General features: G+C 35.9%; 1 protein-coding gene across 1 annotated transcript in view; it reads left to right on the top strand.

Moving 5' to 3' along the window:
* The window catches only part of LOC117399989 (lipoxygenase homology domain-containing protein 1-like), a 92,925-nt gene that overhangs the window by 12,420 nt on the left and 58,148 nt on the right, over positions 1–22,357 (top strand). Inside the window, exons 4-25 of the mRNA XM_059023400.1 lie at positions 768–931; positions 1,434–1,520; positions 2,492–2,624; positions 3,323–3,474; positions 4,415–4,493; positions 4,579–4,654; positions 5,529–5,599; positions 5,684–5,715; positions 5,874–6,003; positions 6,684–6,787; positions 6,908–7,081; positions 7,357–7,569; positions 8,161–8,338; positions 9,177–9,293; positions 10,896–11,098; positions 11,511–11,597; positions 12,575–12,713; positions 13,529–13,680; positions 17,539–17,693; positions 20,061–20,119; positions 20,543–20,587; positions 20,805–20,968. Coding sequence (XP_058879383.1) covers positions 768–931; positions 1,434–1,520; positions 2,492–2,624; positions 3,323–3,474; positions 4,415–4,493; positions 4,579–4,654; positions 5,529–5,599; positions 5,684–5,715; positions 5,874–6,003; positions 6,684–6,787; positions 6,908–7,081; positions 7,357–7,569; positions 8,161–8,338; positions 9,177–9,293; positions 10,896–11,098; positions 11,511–11,597; positions 12,575–12,713; positions 13,529–13,680; positions 17,539–17,693; positions 20,061–20,119; positions 20,543–20,587; positions 20,805–20,968 — 2,714 coding nt within the window. The remainder of the gene's footprint in view (positions 1–767; positions 932–1,433; positions 1,521–2,491; positions 2,625–3,322; positions 3,475–4,414; positions 4,494–4,578; positions 4,655–5,528; positions 5,600–5,683; positions 5,716–5,873; positions 6,004–6,683; positions 6,788–6,907; positions 7,082–7,356; positions 7,570–8,160; positions 8,339–9,176; positions 9,294–10,895; positions 11,099–11,510; positions 11,598–12,574; positions 12,714–13,528; positions 13,681–17,538; positions 17,694–20,060; positions 20,120–20,542; positions 20,588–20,804; positions 20,969–22,357) is intronic.

Genomic DNA, 22,357 nt, shown 5'->3' with positions numbered 1-22,357 from the left:
TTCTCTTTCACTTTTAAACATCCAACCCTTCTTGAATTGTTGGTCAGATTTACTCCAGTGGTCTAACAAAGCTCCCATTGCCTGCAATAAGACCATGGGACCTACAGCAAAATAAATGATTAGGTACCGGAAATCTATAGTACTATAATGAAAAATATCCTGCAGTGAAGTGTGTAGTAGTGCTAATGTTGCTAATGAGGTAAGGAATGGATTTCAAGCCTTGGTCATCAATCCATTAATTAAAAGTTTTGATTGAAGAGAGGTTATACCACTTTAAACTTTTTTTTTTTTTCAAAACTTACTCATATAAATGTTCTGACTGTGGAATATCTATGTACCTCAAAAAATGTCATTTAATGAATAACTTGTGCAATTCCAAAAACAACAATCAATTTAACTGTAAAACAATAATTATAGTGCTTAATTATTTTGTTTTCATCTGTGAAATAAGTTTGTTACATAGCAACAGGTTTTATCTGTTTTTCCAGTTGAACAAATGCTTTTTGTGATTATAGTTTAATGTTATTTTTAGTTTAATATGTATTAAAAAAATGGACAACAAAATTGTAAAATTACTCAATTAAATTCTAATTTAATTACAAATATAATAAAGATATTTTACTGTATATACATTTTCAGCTGGTCCTGTATTGTACATCTCATATGTGTACCAACATGATTGATCCTACTCTCCAGTATAAAGAAAGATACATACATTTATAAAATGCTTCCACCATAATGATTGTTTTTGTTTTACTTTCTTGCAGTTGGCAGATGGAAAGTCTCAGTTCTGACCAGTGCATTACCATTAGCTGGTACCAGTTCACAAGTTTATATCATACTCTATGGTGACCAGGGCAATTCAGGATCTGTCTATCTGTATGGAAATGACAAAGATCTCTTTCAGAGTGGCCATGAAGATATTTTTGAAGTATGTGACATTCATCTGTTAAATTTAATGTTTATTGCAGAGGAATAACTTTGTTGACTTTTTTTTTTTTTTTTTTTTTTTTTACAAATAATTGATTCATGCTGCATTTTAATAAATATTTTCTTTAAACTGTTATTCCGAAATTATGGAGTAAGATGAAATCAGGTTATTTAAACAAATTACTTATCACACAAATAAAAGTTCATAACTTTAGTTCAGGAGGAAGGACTGCCCCCAGTCACAACATCATCTCCTAATAAGTCAGGAGATTATAAATAAACCAGATACATACCCCTTCTTATGAGCAGTTGATTGAATTCCCTCCACATCACTATTCTCAAATTCTGTGTCTTGGGGTTTACCCTGAACTACTGAAATTCAAAAAAAGCTATTTTCGTCGTGTCTGTTTCAAGCTACCAGTATAGGAAATGTTAATCAATTTATTTTTAGATGCTCTAAATATTTCTTTCCCTATTTAACATAATTTTTGGATGATTTACAGATAAAAGCAGGGAACATTGGAGAGCTGTACAAAATACGAATTGGGCACAACAACTCTGGAGAATCCCCAGGCTGGCATTGTGATGAGGTAAGCAGAGGCTGCATGTACAGAAATTCAGTTGAAAACATAATACATCAGGGAGGCACAATAATAGCACTGGCAACTACATACCAATGTGTAGTGTGCTTAGTTTTTAGTCCTGAAATAATAATGAACAAAGGCAATGTCCAGGCACCGCTCCACGTCCTTTCGCGGTGCTCCTGTGCTGGTGGTGAATACACAGTGACTTGGTGCAGTAGTTGTAATCCAGGGTTAATGCTGGCTTGACAGTGACAGCTCCTGGGTGTTTAATCATCTAATAATTATAAATAAACAGATTAGACACACAACAAAATACAGCACTCACTGTTATACTTTTTCGGTCTGTTCGCTTGTAACCAAAACAAAGGAACAGATTGCATCGTCACATGAAAAACCCTTAGTCACACCCCCTGCAATAGCTAGTTCAATCATGTATCCTCCAATCCATGACTGACACATCGCATACCGCATTAGAGCGATGACTTCTGGCATTGTGACGCCGCCGTCTTCCTGGATGGCTGGCTTCCGAATGACCCTGGAATGAACTGCCGAACCATCCAGTACAGGGCACATTGTTCCTGTTACACAGCGCCCTCACATGTCGGGAGGGAGGTTGTTGACTAGGATTCATTCGCTCTCTGTCACAGTATTAAATGGATAATAAACTGTCTATCTTTTCAAGATCTGAGAACAAAAGCCACATTGCCGTCCGTGGTAGCATTATGTAGTACACTAATGCATCCATTAAGTATATACTGTATATAAACCAAATTCATTTAATTTCTTTAGCAGGAGAACAGCGTTGTGATACATTACAACTTTTTCAATGCAATTCAATTCAAATAAATGGTGCTTCAAAATGGTTCTACTCAATGGTCAGTGAAAGTAAATAGCTTCAACAGCGTGTTCAGATGCCTTATTTAATGGTACAATACACAAAAAAATAACCACATCAACGTTTCTGATATGTATTTTAGGTGCGACTGCAGAACCTTTTCACAGAGGAGATGTTCTTCCTTCCTGTGAATTACTGGTTGTCTCGGGATGAGAATGATGGGGAGATTTGCAGGGAAGTGCCAGTTTTATACCATGGGCGCCAAGTTCTACCAGGTAAAAGTTGACTTTTTAAAAGTCTAGTTGAATAGTGACAAAAACTACAAAATTGGCATAAATTGGTATGTACCGGTAATTTTTAAATCGAACTCTGAGTAATGGACTTCAACCCCAAAGTTTGGTGACATAAATCTTGGCAGTGGTTATTACTTTCTATTAAAATTGAAAAGTGGAAAGTGCCGGGAACTCTTTGTTTGGGCGGTGTAGAGTGTAGAGAGAGGTTTGGGTTGATAAGTGGCCTGTTTATTGAACACCAATGTGACAAAATCTAAAAGTCAAAGTTAATCATATGACCAGTTGCAAAATGACCAATATCAAAAGGAAAAGATAACTTTTATTACATAAATTGAGATGTTCAGTTGGGGCAGGGGTGGTTGATTCTGGTCCTGGAGGGCCGGTGTCCCTCCTGGTGTTTGTTCCAACTGACCAATTAAGCTTCTAATAAGCACTTAATTGGTCCAATTAAATAATTTAGGGCACAGTTGGCACAAAAACCAGGAGGGACACCAGCCCTCCAGGATCAGAATTGCCCACCCCTGAGTTGGGGTGTTAAAGAAAATAATATGAACAAGTTCAGAAACATTTAAAAGCAAGAGAACAGAGAACAAGAAAAGTGACATGTCATGCCACATGTATTGTTCTCTATCTATATAATTCTGACTGTTATTCTGAAGGTCTGCTCTGTTTTGTTTAAGTTACTGTGTATGAGGCCCATGTTGTGACAGGAGACCTGTGGAATGCTGGAACAGAAGCAAATGTTTACATTACTGTTTATGGGGAAAAGGGTGACACTGGCTCAAGACAGCTTCTCAACTCCAGGAAGCCCATTAAGTTTTGCAAAGGACAGGTACAGTACATAAATGATCAGGAATGAAAACAGTAGATTTTATATTTAGAAAATAGCAAGAGGAGGCTATGGAAACTTTTTTGGTAAATGTGCAAATTTGCTACTTTGAATTTCTCAGTTAATGCATAAGTATTTCAGGTATATTAGTGTTACAGTATAACAAAATTGACCGATAGAATTGTATTCATACTAGAGATGTATTATTATTATTATTATTATTATTATTATTATTATTATTATTATTATTATTATTATTAAAAATGTGTTTAATACAAGCCAGAGGAAATTCAGAGTGGATTTTGTTTACTACAAGCCAGAGACACCCCGAATAAGCAGCCTGTCTTATGCAGACACAAATGTCTATTGACTTTGATAACCTGTTAATTCAGGTTTCACTGCAATATAATATTTATTTAAAAAATCTTGTTACATCCTTCACACGTGATACAGTACATTATTTATTCAACAGAATGATTAAAAAAATAAATAATAGGAAACATTTACATAAACATTGATGATTACAGCCTTGTAATTTACATTTATCGCCCAATAACTGTAAGGTACAGTAGGTGCATGTGCCTCCTGTCATCTTTACTGACCTCGCCTCAGAACAGCTGTACAAACTAACCGTCAATATCAGCATATCAAAATGTCACATATAAAAAGGGAGAAATGTATTCATCAACAAACACTCCACCAACTAGGATACAAACTTAACAAATTATATACCTTGGAGAAACTGGAGAAACCAAATAAATAAATACAATTAAAATATAACAACATTATAATTAGAACAAGTACACCCTACTGTACATATAAGGCTGTACATTTATCTTAGAGTTCTCATGACATGAATAAACTACTCAAGCTTTTGGGGCCAATACAATTCAGTCTTATTAATTACAGTTAAATGTGCTTTATTCCTTATATATTTTTTCAGACTGATATCTTTACTCTGGAAGCTGTTAATCTGGGAAGTTTGCGCAAGGTTGTAATAGGACACAACGGACTTGGACAAGGTCAGAAACATTAACAACACACATTAAAAATGATAGCATACAGTTTGTATTGAATCATCCTTAACCATCTTCTTGTTACATCTAGGAAACGGCTGGTTTCTGGAGAAAGTTGTGCTAATTGACTCTTGGAAGGACATGGAATACACCTTTCTTTGCAACAGGTCTGATTTATTGTACTGTAATTACATGGAGGTAAAATACTATACATGAAATTCCATTTCAGTGCAATTCTCCAGTAAGACAAAAATACAAACCCTGAAAATATATTTGGTTTAGCTCAGAAATTTAGAACAGGGCAAAATTCTCAGGAGATCGTTATGCCAAAAGCAGTTGTAATATTTAGAATTGGCTAATTTATTTATGATTTAGTATTTTCAGCTTTCTTAAAAAAAATTACTCTATTTATCAGTAACACAATTGTAGACCAAATGCACCTAATAAAGTGATTTATTAACATTATTAAACTATTCTCAGAAATCAGATGTAACAATTTAGCGCCTATATTACTTTGATACATTTTCACATAACGATTAAAAGATGTGTGTAATTAGTGCTGCTAGAATTCATAGGCTTGTGAGTTTTTTGTCACTGATAAGCAGAATCGGCGTTCGTGTACCACACTGGTAAATTGTAATATCAAGCCCTGGCAGTTTTTCCTTACACAAATACACTTACATATGTGGATAAATAGTAGACACTCCCTCCATTTAAGTATGCAAATAGCTTATTATTATTAAGATAACATATCGCAACAAATCATCAAAGCAAATCTCATAAACAAACGCTGTTTACCAAAAAAGATTTGATACTTGCTCTATAAATACCCATGTGTTACAAAACAGACATTTCGAAAAAATAACATGGTTTTCAAAGAATCTTGCCCATAATCTGTACCAATATTCCATTTGCTTTTAGACACTATAACAGCATCTAAAATATACCAACTGGTAATAGAATACCGGTATAGGTACACCTATAATTTGCGTTAATCTGATCAACTTTTTTTCATCTCTTTTGTGATTATTATCCAAACAGGTGGCTAGACCAAGGTGAGGAAGATGGTAAAATTGTGAGAGAGCTGTATACTGCAGATTCCTTTACTGCAAGTAAGTGCTAGACCCCAATGTTTCTGTATCTATTGAAAATAGGTATTCCTCGGTCTAAAAATGAATTTGTCTTTATCTCTGCAGAACAAGAGCTGGAGCACAAAATAAAGGAAATTGTAAGTGATGTTATCACCCCTCCCCCTTTAAAAATAATGACACACTGAATTAAAAGGCTGTTTATGTTCTAGCCACATAAATGATGTTGCTGTTACTTTACCCTCCTAAAATCTTTATATAAATTAATATTTGATTTTCCCCTTTGTTTTCTAATTAGTGGGCCGCTGAAAGATGGAAGTTTCAGAAGGGGAATATTGTTCAGTTATGTTGCAGACTAACTGGAAAATGTGTATGTCTCTATCCAGATGGCACAGTGGATGCCCTTGGCGATAAAAAGGACACGCATGGTAACTGTAGCACACTGCTCATGCTTGAACATTTTTCATGTATAGTTATTAAACACAGCTTTTACCCATTTGTATCACTTTATCTGACTTGCATAGCTTTATCCTCAAGTATATTGTGAGATGGTCTTGACGCCTATCTGTTTTCTGATTCGTTTAGAAAAAATCAGTTCACCCTTGAACTTATTACCTGTTTAGTGATCTGGTCAGCTCAGAGCCGCTGTTCTCCATGTTTGTTTTTTTTTTAACTTTCAGAAATTAAGCTTTCAGCTCTTTTTTTATTTCAACAAAAAACAGTTGAATGTCACATCACCATTAATGGGATATTAATATTTGCAATACTCTTAACACCACTGTTACATTCTAACTGTAGTTATAACGCAGTTCAAAGTCTAATCAGAATCATGTATTCCGGTATCTGCAGCCATTACCTCACATAGGCAACATCATCACAGTGACTGCTCTGCATCTGTTTAAAATATGTACTAATTAATTGTAAGCAAATGTGTGCCCAACTCTGTAAGTTTTCAAAATGTTATCGATATTGGATCATTGGTTCTACTCTTCTCGTGATAATGTTAGACATAGAATTGACATGTTACATTTTGACCAAAGCACAATAATTGTATTTTACTTTGTTTACTTTTTGAGCCTAAGTTTTACTTCTTTGGGTTTTTTTTCAGGTTATTTTGACATGACAGTGAAAAGGGGAAATATCCGAGTGTTTCATAGCTTGCAGAATCCACACCTTGCTCTCAGCATTGACCAGAACAGAGTCACCGCCTTGGTAATGAAATCTGAACATTTCGATGTACAGTTTCCTGTCAAAATTGCTGTAATGTTAAAAAAACCAAAAAAAAAAAATTCTACTGAATTCACAATTTCAGTGTCTGTTGCTTTATTTTAGGAAAATGGTGGCACTCTGTGTGAATTACAAGTCTGCATTCAGCCAAGTCGCTTTGTGACTTTAGAGTCGGTACGAATTCCAGGGTTCAATGTCACTTTTAACCCAGAAGGAAGTCCAGCAGATGGAGCGACTAGCTACTCTGGGCTTTCCAGAGAGTTTGTGGTTCATGTGAAGGTGAGAACTATACCTTTTGGTTCTTCTACAAGCACATAGGGGCAATCTTTGAGTTTTGTGCTATTATAAAACCCATTGGTCCTCAATACTCTCAGTATGCTATGGTAGTTCTACATTTCAAAGGCTTTATAATAGTTTCTTGATTACTTTTAAAACAATCTGGAACTGGAAAATTCAGACATAAAAACTGCAGGAAGATAATCAGAGTGAATATATTGCATATACATAAATATAATTGGTTACAGAGCATTCATTCATCATTGTATTTCTATTAGGGTGTCCTTCGGAATGGAGCAGTGGTCCTGCTCAACAGCAGTTTGAGCCAGTCTCTGTGTATCACGAGGGATGGTCAGTGTGTTGGAACAGGAAAGCAGGCTGAAGAGTCTTATCTGCGAGTGCATAAAATCAGCTCAGGGGTTTACATGTTTGAGAGCGTGCAGACCCCGAAGATGTACCTGAAGATCAAGGATGGCCGATGTGATGGAACAGTAAGCATGGTGATATCACGGATGTAGAGTTAATATGTGGAAGACGTACATAGTTGTTAATGCACCTAAAGCAATGCATTTGAAGGAATCTACAGTTATGGTCAAAGGTTTTGCATCACCCTGTAGAATTAACTAATTTTGCTTCATAAAGTCGAATGAAACCTGCTGTATAATGTTACGTTAACATATTGAATTACATACTGCTTTGTAGTTTTCCATAAAACTGACAAATTAAAAAAATGTCCCCTATATACTCAATGTTCAATACTTTTCTGTACTACTATTAAGGCTTCCAGTAGACTGGATGATGTTAAATAAAATATCTAAATTATGTTCATATCGTTTTTTGTTTTTTTTGGTTTATTTTTTTAAATTATGTCTCAATCCTACAATTCTACGTGCTGCACAGCTTTTGGCCATAGCTGTACATTATCCTATATTGACGTGACTCTTCCCTGCTCGGATTATGACCAGTGAAATTGTATTTGGTTTGACTTACATTATAAGGCAAGGTGGATAATTTACATTACATTGCCAGCTGTTCTGCTTTTGTAATAATAATTGTATTCATTTATTTATTTTGTCACGCAGGGTACCGGTGACCAATATTGTCAATTCAAAGTAGAAAAACATTTTCAGAATGGATCGTTAAGCCTTGAATCACTGAAAATGAGGGGGATGTACATAGGGCTTCTTCCAGATGGACGAGCAAAGCCGTTAGTGCACACTGGAGAGACCAACATCATGTTCTACCCACAGGTCATTAAATGTAAGTTAACTAAATAGCTAGGATTACATTTGAATTCACAGTGGTCACGCATATTATGCTGCACTGTAATAATGTTTTATCTCTTAGAAGTCTTCTTCTGTTCCACATCTTTTCTCATTTGAATTGTAAAACACCTAAAAAAAGCAAGTCTGGAAGCATTTTTTTTCTTAATTGTTGTAATAATGACTGGGAACCAATTGTAAGTTTTTTGTTGTACTATAGCAGTGGTCTCCAACCCTGGTCCTGAAAGCCCCAATCCTGCAGGTTTTATAGGTGTCTTTACATCTTCAGTGGCTAAAGATCTGGAACTCTTGTTAATCTTGACTAATTAAGCCAATAATTGGTTCAATTAAGTAACTGAGAGCTCGGTTGAAATGAAAACCCGAAGATCCTGTAGATCTCCAGGACCGGGGTGGGAGACCCCTGTACTACAGTATATTTTAGGGTTGAGTGTTTCAAGTTCGATTTATATTGTATTTGGAATGTCATGCTGATTTTTACCTGAAAGTAGACTTAGGGTAAGTCATTGCATTGGTTATACTCCTCTCATGTGTTTTATCACGATTTCACTGTTTTTACTTTGCATTACTACACTTTGCTCTGCTTCTATCATTGCATACTACAGTAAACCTTTATAAGTGCTATTTCAGTATTTTGTAATCAAAGAATTATTGTTTTCTATTCAGGGTTTTAAAGAAGATTTACAAGTTGTGTTCTTTAAAGTAGAATTTTGGTGACCGACTGCATAAGTTAGTTTTATCAATGAAAGCTCAACATAAATGACTGAGATAGGAAATGAAAAAGAACAGGTTTAACATCTCTTCTGCTGACCCTTTAGATGGCAGGGAAAAGCCAACAGGCACATCTGCAAACCTGAATAAAGAGACCAAAGCTGAGCAAGAGCCTGTCAAACACTTCACACCGGCTCCACCAGCTTCTCCTATCTCACACAGGAGTAAGTGCTGTAGTACCTTTATTAAAGAGGATTGCTTCCAGCTGCAGTTTCAAAATAAATATGGGATCATGTTTTGTCCACTGACTACATTTGACTGACATTTTAAGTCATGTCCCCACTGGAACCTATTAGCAGCAACTATACACTTCTAATTTTGCTGAGAGTGTAGATCTCGCACTCAGAATGTCCATGACAAAGCATTCTAAATGTTTAAACCACAACAGGTCCTATGATAGATAAAGTACATTAATATCAGGTATTTTTTATTTATATATGACTTATAATATGTTTATAATTGGTTGTGGCTTCCTCTAATCAAGTTGAGAGTGTACTTTATGCACTCTCAACTTGATTAGAGGTAGCTGCTGAACACTTAATTATAAACAGTTTAGTTTCCATGTAGGATGAACCGTAAGATGAACCGTTTTATTTTTTTTTAAAGAAAATAATAAGTTCCTAATGTTGTACTTGTTCTCAGTTTACAAATGTGTTCCAAAAGATGGCAGTATAATCTGACAGAAAGATAACCACAAGTCTAAATAGAGCAGTGGTTTTCAGCCCTGGTCATGAAGTACCACCAATGGTCCAGGGACATGGTTTCAAACAGAGACAACATTTTAGTATTAAATATGCATTATTATCAAGTGTATACAGTACAGCTCCTGAGACTTTAAAAGTGTTTAGCTACAGGGATTGCTCTATGATCGTCACCAGGCTGCAATACAAATTTAAAATAAGAAAAAAAGAGAGCTGGTTGAAACAAAATACTTGCACCATTTGGAACACTTGATTTCCAGGGTTTCAAAAACCACTGTAATAGGGAGTATGCAGAGCTTAGTACTCGTATAACCAGTACTTGAAGTGTATTTAGCAAGATTTCCCACTTCACATTAGAATTAGGAAACATCAAAAGAAAGCTGGTCATTCTTGGAATAATGTACTAATATGTCAATGACCCAGCAGTAAGCCCCTGGATATAGCTATTCACAAATTATTATTCTTACTAAATAAATAATTGCTCTACTTGAATTGTTCTTCTGGTCCAGTTTTTCTTACCCTGACACAAATGAACAGAACAAAAAGTATGCACTGGAAAAAAAACAACCTTCAGTGACCATTAGCTGTTGGAGAACTCTTGTGTGAATTAATACTGAATGGTAATTTCCATGATTGACTGGTGCTTAGATTCAGTTTTTAGTAAGAACTACTACATTTCAGGTTATATTAAATCTACTGTTACATTACCACTCTTATATAATATACAGCTTTGTATACATTCCCTGTCATAAATTATGGATAATATGTGCCATTTTTTTTGGTTAAATTGCCAACCAATAGAGGAAGATCTGAGTTATTGTATTGAAATTTTATATCCTGCAGTCTTTGCGCTGAAGCAATTTTGCTTTCAACCTCTAGGAAGCTTTTAAGTTGCCCAAGAGAGTGTTAAGATAAATAACAGTACAATGCTTATCAGTTGAACAGAAATAGGTTGATTAATTGATAAATCACCTGATTGATCCTCAGTGTAGGTTATATGCTAACTCTGTGTTTGTTTAAAGAATTGACTAGGATGATCAGTTTGATAATAGTACTTTTTCACAGGAGAAATCAAAAACAGACGTGTGGTGGAGTCCCTTGTCCCCTCAGGAGATCAGTGGAGCGTTTCAGTTCTGACAGGCAGTGAAGCGACTCAGGCTGGTGTCTTCCTGTGGGTGTATGGAGACCAGGGAGTGGCTGGACCCATCATGCTGGGTAGGGCCAACAGAACCAAGCTGTTTGTTCCAGGACAAGAGGATGCATTTCAGGTAAAGCACAAAGACTCCTTGTTAACTAGGACAAATAACTACTTGTGACTAATAGCATCACATGCAGTGAAGTGCCAGGTTTCCTTACCCTGTGAGCGTGGTCCAACGCATGATTGATCAGGACACATTTGTCAAAAAAAACTAAATAGTTCCAACAAGCAAGACTGTGATGGATCAATCAACAGAAATGAATGCCTACAGCACTCAGACAAAAGTTATAATACACTGAAATGTCAAGGTCATTTTTAAAATTCCAAAATGAAGTTGCTCCATATGCAATTCCTCTTGTCCACTGAAAAAACATTACTACAAAAGGAAAGCAGCGATTAAAAACAAATACAAAAAACATAAAAAAACACCACCAAAACTATGCTGTATATTTAATGGGCAAAAAACATTTTGTTTGTTGAAGGTCAATATAAGCAATACTGGCAAAATATATAAAATAAGGATTGGACATGATGGATCAAGCGATCAGCCACATTGGAAGTTACAAAAGGTAAGTCAACTCTGCAATATATTGATTTAAAAAAAAGTAAAAAGTATGCATATTAATAATAGTTAAAGAATTCTGGTCTGAAGTACAATATATTTGTGTATTCCACACTAACACAGCTAAGTTATATATCTTAATTTCGGTTTCTTGGTTAAAGAAAAACATTGCATAAAGTTGTTATAAAACTCGTATCGGTGGCAGTATTGTTTGAACTACTGAAGCACAGCTCTGTCCTGAATTTCAGCAGTGCACCACTGGATTGGAATGTATGCAAAAACACACTTGAAAAACTATTCCACGTCTGTTCTGCCACTTAAGTGGAATAACAAAAATGATCCCATGCTAGATTCACCCATGCTTATATTACTTCTATCAAAACACCAATAGGTGGAACTCACGGCACAGTATGTAATGCAAGGACAGATAATGAGTAGATATTTACATGCAAATTGTCTTTGCTGTGGAGAATAGTATTTCATTTTAGCATGCATTTAAACAATTGTATACATTTTGGATTATGGAAATAGTTTATACTGTACATGATATTTGACATTTCATGTGACACATGTTCAAAATGAAGGAAAACTCTACTATACTTGATGTATATTTTAAATGACTATATCCCCCTCTCCCTTGTTAGCTGAGAATTTCACATTGTGGGATATATATATATATATATATATATATATATATATATATATATATATATATATATATATATATATTCTTAGAAGAGAAAAGACGGCAACTCCTGCTAAATAAGTCTGTATCCCAAATGTGTCTCTCAATTATTCATACTTTATTCATTAAAACAAGGTAAAAACAGGTTTGCTGATGTGTTTCGACATCTGATGAAGACAACATGTCGAACTGTTTTTACCTTGTTTTAATGAATAAAGTATGCAAAGCACCTTGTATCTGATTAAATGGACTGAAACAACTCTATAGAGCCGGCATCTATATATATATATATATACCAGGTGACAATGAGAAAAATCAAAGGAGGCCCAACACTGAAGTTTGATGCTAACAAGTGGTTGTCAAGAGATCGTGGGAATGGAGAAATTGAGTGTGAACTCCCTGTAATAAGAGAAAAAGATGGCAAGCCAGTACATCCAGGTACAGTTTGCTTTTCAATAGTCAAGACATTTTATTTTACTCACTTAAAGAAGCTTCTAATGCATTCCACAAGACACCAGGGAAAATAAATGTAAGGGGTGACCTCCTTCTCTTGTCCCAGATGTTTAAGATATTGTAAGGGTCTTCTGGGGTCAACCCATCACATTGTCCACATGCTCATATAGTACTGTAACAGTCACAATAGTCATACAGTAAGTTCAAATAATTAAACTTTAATGTTGGGAAAAATTCCACAGTCACTTACTTCACCAGAATGTGCAATCCCTCTGCTCCAGTATACCAAATGGCAAATTTATAAAGCTCACAAAAACCTTTCCTGAATTCACATCACTTGAAGGCAAAAGTAAAGTACTATAGATATACATAACTACAAATCTTAATGGTAGAAAAAACTGGATAAAAAATATATATATTGGTGGAATTTGCCCATCACCTGGGAAACCTGCAATTTCTCTATACTTCCAAAACATTATTTTCCTATTACCTAGGTAACCTTTAGCCTAGGTAATGTTTTCCATTATTTGGATAACTTGCACCTTTATAAGCATCTTAAAGGCAGGTTAACTAAAATTATATCTCCATAGGGAAATACAATTCTATATTTAAGCCTATGTACTGATATTTAAATTACACCTGTAATAAAAGTGAAAAGATATATTTTTTTAATATTTTATTTTATTAGTTATTTTTCTATACATTCGTGATCTATGGCAATTAAGATGAATTTTTATTCAACCTATTTTGTGTGCCATTCAGTTGTTTAATGATAGTAACTTGTTTTCCTGGCGTGAAAGTTGTTCAGTATCAAGTGAATGTATACACTGGACACCTGGATCAGGCAGAAACCCAGTCTCCGGTTTTCATCTGTCTGTACGGGGAGCGAGGAGACACAGGACTGCGCCTCCTTCATAAATCAGACCTCCCCTGCAAACTCCAGAGAGGACAGGTAACCTTGCAGTAGCACAACTCAAGCACCCGAAATTCAGACAGGCATAATTAAGGAAAAATATGTAGATATTGAAGCTTGAAACCAAAGGACTGAACATTTATTCATCAAGGCAATTTACTCCCTTCAAAGTTTAGATGACTGTAACTAGGGGCTTTACTGTATGATGTTAAATAAATGTATTAGTGACAGTAGAAACATTAATCAACATTAATGTGCTTTTACTGTAATACTATTAATTAAATCAAAGACAGGATATTGAATGTGTTTATCAGGAACAGATTTTAATTAGTACATACATATAGGATAATTTATAGCTAATAAGCTTCATCTAAAGGCCTTTTCATTATCTATATGTGTGTGACATGTTTTCCTATTACTAATGAATTCCATTATTCCTGTCTGTAGACAGTGACATTCAATAAAATATTGTTTACAGAAAGAGTAGCTCTGTGGTACAAATTTAAATGCGATTAACCATAATTTGTAAGATCATGTTAGTATATATATACAGTGCCTTGCGAAAGTATTCGGCCCCCTTGAACTTTGCGACCTTTTGCCACATTTCAGGCTTCAAACATAAAGATATGAAACTGTAATTTTTTGTGAAGAATCAACAACAAGTGGGACACAATCATGAAGTGGAACGAAATTTATTGGATATTTCAAACTTTTTTAACAAATAAAAAACTGAAAAATTGGGCGTGCAAAATTATTCAGCCCCCTTAAGTTAATACTTTGTAGTGCCACCTTTTGCTGCGATTACAGCTGTAAGTCACTTGGGGTATGTCTGTATCAGTTTTGCACATCGAGAGACTGAAATTTTTGCCCATTCCTCCTTGCAAAACAGCTCGAGCTCAGTGAGGTTGGATGGAGAGCATTTGTGAACAGCAGTTTTCAGTTCTTTCCACAGATTCTCGATTGGATTCAGGTCTGGACTTTGACTTGGCCATTCTAACACCTGGATATGTTTATTTGTGAACCATTCCATTGTAGATTTTGCTTTATGTTTTGGATCATTGTCTTGTTGGAAGACAAACCTCCGTCCCAGTCTCAGGTCTTTTGCAGACTCCATCAGGTTTTCTTCCAGAATGGTCCTGTATTTGGCTCCATCCATCTTCCCATCAATTTTAACCATCTTCCCTGTCCCTGCTGAAGAAAAGCAGGCCCAAACCATGATACTGCCACCACCATGTTTGACAGTGGGGATGGTGTGTTCAGGGTGATGAGCTGTGTTGCTTTTACACCAAACATAACGTTTTGCATTGTTGCCAAAAAGTTCGATTTTGGTTTCATCTGACCCGAGCACCTTCTTCCACATGTTTGGTGTGTCTCCCAGGTGGCTTGTGGCAAACTGTAAACGACACTTTTTATGGATATCTTTAAGAAATGGCTTTCTTCTTGCCACTCTTCCATAAAGGCCAGATTTGTGCAGTATACGACTGATTGTTGTCCTATGGACAGAGTCTCCCACCTCAGCTGTAGATCTCTGCAGTTCATCCAGAGTGATCATGGGCCTCTTGGCTGCATCTCTGATCAATCTTCTCCTTGTATGAGCTGAAAGTTTAGAGGGACGGCCAGGTCTTGGTAGATTTGCAGTGGTCTGATACTCCTTCCATTTCAATATTATCGCTTGCACAGTGCTCCTTGGGATGTTTAAAGCTTGGGAAATCTTTTTGTATCCAAATCCAGCTTTAAACTTCTCCACAACAGTATCTCGGACCTGCCTGGTGTGTTCCTTGTTCTTCATGATGCTCTCTGTGCTTTAAACGGACACCTGAGACTATCACAGTGCAGGTGCATTTATACGGCGACTTGATTACACACAGGTGGATTCTATTTATCATCATTAGTCATTTAGGTCAACATTGGATCATTCAGAGATCCTCACTGAACTTCTGGAGAGAGTTTGCTGCACTGAAAGTAAAGGGGCTGAATAATTTTGCACGCCCAATTTTTCAGTTTTTTATTTGTTAAAAAAGTTTGAAATATCCAATAAATTTCGTTCCACTTCATGATTGTGTCCCACTTGTTGTTGATTCTTCACAAAAAATTACAGTTTCATATCTTTATGTTTGAAGCCTGAAATGTGGCAAAAGGTCGCAAAGTTCAAGGGGGCCGAATACTTTCGCAAGGCACTGTATATATATATATATATATATATATATATATATATATATATATATACTACCGGTCATCTTCCTCTTGATCACATTCCAGAGGTTTTCAATGGAGTTCAGGTCTGGAGATTGGGCTGGCCATGACAGGGTCTTGATCTGGTGGTCCTCCATTCACACCTTGATTGACCTGGCTGTGTGGCATGGAGCATTGTCCTGCTGGAAAAACCAATCCTCAGAGTTGGGGAACATTGTCAGAGCAGAAGGAAGCAAGTTTTCTTCCAGGACAACCTTGTACTTGGCTTGATTCATGCCAAAGCTGCCCGATTCCAGCCTTGCTGAAGCACCCCCAGATCATCACCGATCCTCCACCACATTTCACAGTGGGTGCGAGACACTGTGGCTTGTAGGCCTCTCCAGGTCTCCGTCTAACCATTAGGTGACCAGGTGTTGGGCAAAGCTGAAAATTGGACTCATCTGGGGGTGCTTCAGCAAGGCTGGAATCGGGCAGATTTGTCTTTGTGAAGGACGCATGAATCAAGCCAAGTACAAGGTTGTCCTGGAAGAAAACTTGCTTCCTTCTGCTCTGACAATGTTCCCCAACTCTGAGGATTGGTTTTTCCAGCAGGACAATGCTCCATGCCACACAGCCAGGTCAATCAAGGTGTGGATGGAGGACCACCAGATCAAGACCCTGTCATGGCCAGCCCAATCTCCAGACCTGAACCCCATTGAAAACCTCTGGAATGTGATCAAGAGGAAGATGGATGGTCACAAGCCATCAAACAAAGCCGAGCTGCTTAAATTTTTGCGCCAGGAGTAGCATAAAGTCACCCAACATCAATGTGAAAGACTGGTGGAGAGCATGCCAAGACGCATGAAAGCTGTGCTTGAAAATCAGGGTTATTCCACCAAATATTGATTTCTGAACTCTTCCTAAGTTAAAACATTAGTATTGTGTTGTTTAAAAATGAATATGAACTTATTTTCTTTGCATTATTCGAGGTCTGACAACACTGCATCTTTTTTGTTATTTTGACCAGTTGTCATTTTCTGCAAATAAATGCTCTAAATGACAATATTTTTATTTGGAATTTGGGAGAAATGTTGTCAGTAGTTTATAGAATAAAACAAAAATGTTCATTTTACCCAAACACATACCTATAAATAGTAAAACCAGAGAAACTGATAATTTTGCAGTGGTCTCTTAATTTTTTCCAGAGCTGTATATATACATACATACACACACATTTTATATACTGTATATATATATACTACTAAAACTAAATTCAGTATGCCCATATGAATCCACAGGTATTGGCTAGCAGGTGTCATATTCTTCCTCAGAACCAATGTTGCCCCTTGTTTGATATCTATTAAAAATGAGTTCTATCATAGATGGTTCCTTCAGTACCACAGTATCAGTTCACTAGTACTGCGTCCTGCTCAGCTGTCATGATGAAACATGCAGCAAAATAACATAGGGATCATTGGAATGAACAACCACATGCATGGATTTTTTGATTGAATAAGAATGTACCTTGTGTCTATTCACTGTTTTTGGAAGCCTGCCACTGCTGATCCTACAGAAGCATACATATGATCTATTCCGTATAATGCATCAAGAACCGAAAATCATCACAAAAATGCATAGTGCTTACTGGTTCTTTGTAGTTATGCTTGGTATGGTTTTTGGAAGAATGTGTAGAATTGTGCACCAACAGCATTTGTCTTGTACTAGGTGGACTTGTTTCAACTAGAGGCAGTGTCCCTGGGTAAACTGCAGAGGGTACTGTTGCGGTGTGAAGCACAGACTAAATCTCAGTACTGGTACTGCGAGAAAGTCATCATCAGGGAATCAGGGGAGGACTCTGAGTACATCTTCAATTGTGAAAGGTGACATTTACAATGTAGCTCTTATTCCTCTGAGTAAGCAATGGGATTGTAATTCTTATCCCTTTCAATGTTGAAAGGGTTCATAGGAAAATGGCAAACAATTCTTATTTTGGTCACAGTTACATTAAGTGTCTTTTACTACTTTGTAAATAACGTATAATAACACAGGAATTACATACATGGTTCTATAGTTATATAGCAGTATAAAATTAAAAATGTTGACAGTTGCTAACATCACTGTAATTATCTGAATTAATTGCAGTTATAGTTATTAGTTAGGGACACTTAGGGGGTATTCAGATAAAAAATGTTTTGGTCAAACTTATGAATTCCTATCTACTTTCAGCAGAAACGTTTAATTTATTTCCAAGCAAACAACAATAATATGTAAGTGCATAGAGCTTGATGCTTCTAATTGCTGTCAACATTGAAAAATTATAAAATAAAATAGTTGTCTTCATATAAGTCACAGGAATATTCTAATAATGAGATACTGGTAGACAATTCACAAGAAATCAGGATATCAAATAGAGCTGTATGCTAATATATAATCTTACATATGCATCAAAATAGTCAGTAATCCACATCATTATAAGTCATTATCTTTGAGAGTTTTTCCAAATCCAGAATGGCAGTATGTCGAGGCAGACGTGCAGGTTTAATTTCAGTGATGTGATACAGTACTCTAATGATCCTTTACTGTACTTTTAAGTACTGTATAAGGTTCTTTAGTGCCACTTTCTGGGTTGAATATCTCTCAGCTGTGAGGAGGAAGATGGAGAGCCGGGCAGAGAGCTTTATGTGGGTAACTGGTGGGCTAAATGATAGAAGTAACTGACTCTGTAACATGTATGTTATATAATATAATGGAACTGTGGAACTAGGCTATGAATAGTCAGAAGCATTTGACTACTAAAATAAACGTGCTCTATCTCACAATCCGTGTATAGACTTTCCCTACTGCCTTCTGGCCTGAATTAATATCAAACCAGCCTACCCATCGTTACATGACGTTGAGTAAATCTCTGGAACACTAGCATCTTCTGAGAAAGCTCTGGAACTCTGAAACAGGGCAAAACCGAGCATACATTTAAATTGAAATACAAACTAATACAAGTGAGTACATTTACTTTAAAATCAGTGACCAAGTTTTGAAAGTAATCCCATAGGCCTTATTTTTTACTATGCTTTTTAGAGACAACATAAAAGTTGTTGCTTTCAGTTTTTAAAAAGAAGAGTCTAAACAAAAAATGAAGTTCTGCATCATTTCTCTAATATCAGTCCCAAATGGCTTGAAAAGGTAAATCAAAACATTTTGTTTCAAAAGTCTAGAGGAAGCCATAATAGTAGTACAGTATTTCATGTTCGATTTCGAAATGTCACATTTTTCAATTTTTGTCAGTTTTTCGTTACGTATACGGAAAACTACAAAGCGGTGTGTATAATTAAATATGTTAAGGTAACATTATTCAGCAGGTTTCATTCAACTTTATAAAGCAAATTAGTTAATTCTATAGGGTGATTCAAAACTTTTGGCCATACCTGTAGTATGACTTAGGTAACATAAACATCTCTAATACTGAAATGAAGTGGTTCTATTTTTAAAGCACTGATATAAAAAAGAGGAACTGAATTTTGCTTCAAAATGTAGTTACTTTTTCTGAGTATTGTGTTGTGATTATATGTTTAGAAAACTGTAATTTGTATGTACTGTGTTAAAATAGTGTCATTAATGCTGCTCCTGAAGATCTACTGAGAAAACAAAAGTTTGAATTGCTTGTTAAAGTTTTGCTTATGCCTAAGGTGACCATATGGCTCCGTGTTCACCTGGACAGTTTGGGACAGTTTGGGACAGTTCAGGCTTTTCAACTCACAACCCAATGCATTCTGGTAGGGGTAGTCCTGTTCTCTTAAAGGAAAGAATGGTACCTGAGACAGGTAACATGTACCAGAATGCATTGGGTTGTGAGTTGAAAAGCCAGAACTGTCCCAAACTATCCCGCTGAACATGGAGCCATATGGTCACCTTACTTATGTCTCTACTACTTAATACTAATAAAGTTTGGCCAAAATGTTTGGGAGTCAATGGACCTTTGATGAGACTATTTAGGCAGTTTAGACTTGAAGTTAGGCTGCTGTCCTTTACCGGTAAGTTAGGTTGTCCACAATATGGAAAACACCATTCTATCACTGTTCTGTCCATTTAGATTTGGCTAAATATTCACTTTATTATTATGTGGGAGGCATCAAGGGAACACTGGAACAATAATGATACATGTCAACAGGGTAACCTCAGTCTAAAATGATATTCCTTTGATTTTTACAATAAAACCTTAACAGTAAAGTCAAGTATTTTATATGTTGTAGATGGCTTCCTTATTCATCCCAGGGTATTGTCAAGTCTGACGTGGAACTCTTACTGCAAGGTAACTAAAGTTGAAAATTCATTAATGCTTTTATACACCTCAATGGCTGAGCAAATTGGTACAATTTGTACAATATGTCACCTTAAAAAACAAAAATAAAATGCCATTTTCTACATCCCATTGTGCCACTGTAAAATGGTGATAGTCTGTGGAAATACCTCTAAATCCAGTTCTCTCAGCTGATTCGCTGTTTTGCTTCCTGACTTTCAGAAGGCTTTTACCATGTCACACATACATCTTCTCCCTAATAGGAGCATCAGAACTTCCCTCCCCCAGAAATATGCATTGTAACCAAATACTGTAGGATGTAATTACCAGAGCCTCTTTACACAATTTGTTTTATACATATTCAGTAGTTATAATGTTGTGAGTTATTGAAAACAATATCCCCAAATAACTGGAAATCTTTACCTGTGTTTTCAGAGATTCGAATAAATGTTCATTCTAGTGAGAAAGAAAAGGCGCATGGTAATGTATTTTAATTGTAAATCTGCCATTTTTTTTATTAACCTAAGCACGACTTTCTGTGTGCTGCCTTGAAAAGCAAAGAAGTGCTTTGCCTCACAAGTGCTGTGGGCTGATCACAAAATTAGGTTTAATCAAATGATTTATGGCGTTATATACAATTTTATTTAAAACAATGAGAAATGACCCTCACATTAACACGGTATCTCTAATGAAACAGCTGGAGACTGGAAGGTTACAGTAGTGACTGGGGATTTCCATTCTGCCAGCACTGAAGCAACGGTCTTCCTCTTCGCTTATGGAGACATTGGAGAGTCAGGTCCTATTATCCTGGGATCTGGAAAGCATCAGCTTTTTAATCCAAACAGTGCAGATACATTCCAGGTAAACACATTTCCATTTCTCCCTTTTTTTTTACGTATGTGTGAAGTAGCATTGCTTCACTCTTTAATAATTATACTAAAATATTACCCACACAACCCATGAGTTGTATAGCATTTTTGTCTCTATGCTTGATGTAAGTGATGTAATAGTTAATAGTTAAGTCCTGACACAAAGGGCATTACTGGGCATACAGAGGACTCTTTGGTTGGAATGGTGCCCTTAAGGAAAACCAAGAACTTGGCTAATATGAAAAACCACCACTACCGCGCCCAGTGTAATCAGACCTTAACACATAACTTTAGAGAAGTCATTAAAACTGAAACTTGAGTGGTGAGTTAGACAAGATATATTTACTAGCTGACATTTAATTTGCTTGCACATTATGTTGACTATGAAAACAAAACAAATCATTTGTATGATAGACCTTATTAGATTGACCTATTTCCAGCAAATCCGAGTGCAGAAAATATTTACATCCGTGTGCAGTGATCTCATCTGCAGCTAATATTTCTTGGTACAATATCATGGTTATAAAAAAATATATACGAAGAGATGATTCCATTACAGTAACCAGATTCACAAAAAAATGTGTTTGTTATTATTATTATTATTATTATTATTATTATTATTATTATTATCATTATTATTACTACTACTACCGTAAAACTTCAATTAAATGCCTCTGGCGTTTATTTACAATATTTGCCAGCAGACCAGGTGCATATTGGAGACCGGTGATTGATCGAGACCGGCATTTATATTTAGATCACTAGCTTTACATGCTTCATGCGGTCATTGAGAAGCCGCTAACATACAACCTTGTACATACAACTTAATGTAAACATTCCAGCAACTTTGTTAAAAGGTTGTGTCAGTAGGAACTAAGTAACAGTTTTGTTTTAGGCTATATCAAAATTACATTGTATTGTACACCCTCAAGTATTGCACTGGTTAAAAAGGATACGTTACGCAAAACGTTGGAAAATGAACAAGCAGTACGATTTTGTATTTAAAAACGGAATTAGGTCAACCATTGATAATAATAATAATAATAATAATAATAATAATAATAATAATAATAATAATAATAACAACAGTTAAATCCACTAAAAACAGCCCTGTAGATATCAGAACACAGGCGTGCCTGCTATGCTTACAGCACAACAATAATAATAATAAATAATAATAATAATAATAATAATAATAATAATAATAATAATAATAATAATAATAATAATAATAATAATAATACTACATGCCCTGCGATGGACTGGCATCCCCTCAGGGTGTAGTCTCGCCTTGCGCCCTGTGTATGCCGGATTAGGCTCCGGCTCACCGCGACCCTGTAAAGGAGTAGGCGGTTAATGACAATGGATGGATGGATAATAA

This window comes from Acipenser ruthenus, chromosome 4, assembly GCF_902713425.1.
Source record: "Acipenser ruthenus chromosome 4, fAciRut3.2 maternal haplotype, whole genome shotgun sequence".
Lineage (NCBI taxonomy): Eukaryota > Metazoa > Chordata > Actinopteri > Acipenseriformes > Acipenseridae > Acipenser > Acipenser ruthenus.
This window is presented reverse-complemented; position numbering and strand designations above follow the sequence as displayed.